General features: G+C 59.5%; 1 protein-coding gene across 1 annotated transcript in view; it reads left to right on the plus strand.

Moving 5' to 3' along the window:
* ZSWIM9 (zinc finger SWIM-type containing 9) overlaps positions 1–1,646 on the plus strand; it is a 20,587-nt gene that overhangs the window by 16,740 nt on the left and 2,201 nt on the right. The window contains exons 4-5 of the mRNA XM_029924338.1: positions 39–219; positions 1,143–1,247. Of these exons, the coding sequence (XP_029780198.1) occupies positions 39–219; positions 1,143–1,247 (286 nt within the window). The remainder of the gene's footprint in view (positions 1–38; positions 220–1,142; positions 1,248–1,646) is intronic.

Here is a 1,646-nt window from a genome sequence, read left to right on the forward strand (position 1 = left end):
GCGGCCTGGCGCGCGCGCCCCGCGCCGTCCACGCACAGCACCGCCAGCAAGTCCAACGCGCCCTGCAGCCCCGGCAGCCGGTCCACCAGGAGGATGCGCGGGAAGCGCCGCAGCAGCGCCCGGGTGCGCGACGTCAGAAAGAACACAGTCTCCACCACTGCCTGGTCCTCCACGAACACCAGCTTCACCTGCGGGCGGGGCGGAGAGGCAGGGAAAGAGGTCAGGGGACGCCCCGGTCGCCCGGTGGATCCATTCCCGCGTGCGGGCATTTAGCCCCCGCAGGAGGCAGTGCTGGGGAATGGTTAGAAAACGCGACCCCTGGAGGCCGACTGCCAGGGCTCGAGATCGGGCGCCGTCGTCTAATAGGTGTGTCGTTTCCGCATACTGGACAGCCTCTCTGAGCCTCAGTGTACCTACTGGGGACTGGGTGTTCATTCCTTCATGCACCGAGGGGCAGGCTAGGACAAAGGGTCTCAAAACGTAGGACTTGGAGCAGCAGTGGCGCCTGAGGGGACCTTGACAGAAATACACATTCTTAGCCGCCATCCCCTGCCCCCAGGACTGCGGAGCCAGAAACTCTGAGGGGCCCGCAGTCCGCGCTTGACAAGCCCTCCAGGGGATCCCCGCGGGCCGCGGGTTGAGAGCCACCGGTCCCTAGTACTAAAGCCGCAGGCATGATTGCCTAGTTTGAGTCCCGGCCCCACTAACCTAATGGCTTAACCTCTCCGAGCCTCAGTTTCCTCCTTAACCTCGTGGTTCCCCCAACTTCCCCTTCTGGGAACTGAAAATTCACCCCTTCGAGCTGGGAGGGTCAGGTCCAGCATTGGGTCTAGAGCGAGCATAAGGCTGAGACCCTGAAGGTCCTGCTTCCTGGCCATGCACGGCCTCTGGCAACTTCCCTGACCAACATCTCCTTTATAGAATGGAGACAGATACTCTGTGTGACCGGAAGGAGGAGATGAATGAAAGCATTTAGAACACCGCCCGGCACAAATGATATTCACGATCCAATACGCATTCGAGAAACAGGAAGTGCTCTCAAAGCGTTCACAGTTACCACAACGATCGCCCTGCTCAACGACCCTGTCGCTAAAGGTCGGCTCCCGCCACCGCTTCTCAGCGGATTCCTCGGCTCTCCCTAGCCACCGTTGGCCACCCTGAAGCACGACACATCTCTACCTGAGGGTTTGCTCGTGGCCTGTTCACCCTTCGGAAGACGTAAGCCCCACAATGTGAAGGATGTTGGGGTTTGCATCATTCCCGAGAGTTCGAATGGCACCCACCGCTGCCTCCCGAGGGAACGAATGTGGAAGCGCGCAGCGATACCCACCAGCCGCGACTCTGGAGTTCAGGGAAGGGGCTAATCCTGAATCCTGGCTTTGTCTCTCACTCGCTGTGGGACCTTGGGCCGAGTCTCACTTTGCTTGGCTGCCAAGCTGGGCCAGTGTCTTTAGAATAGGGTTGTGGAGAGGCCAAAATGAGATCATTTGTGTCCAAAGCTTGACGCAGATCGAATCCCGCTATTACTTCCTTGACTCACAGCAGCACTCAGAGGACAGGGACCCTGCCCCCTTTCTGGAACATGAATCTCTCTTGGCTTCGGTTACCCTGAAACCTGCTGGCTGTCCTCCTTCCTCCCAGTCTCT

This window comes from Suricata suricatta, chromosome 16, assembly GCF_006229205.1.
Source record: "Suricata suricatta isolate VVHF042 chromosome 16, meerkat_22Aug2017_6uvM2_HiC, whole genome shotgun sequence".
Classification (NCBI taxonomy): domain Eukaryota; kingdom Metazoa; phylum Chordata; class Mammalia; order Carnivora; family Herpestidae; genus Suricata; species Suricata suricatta.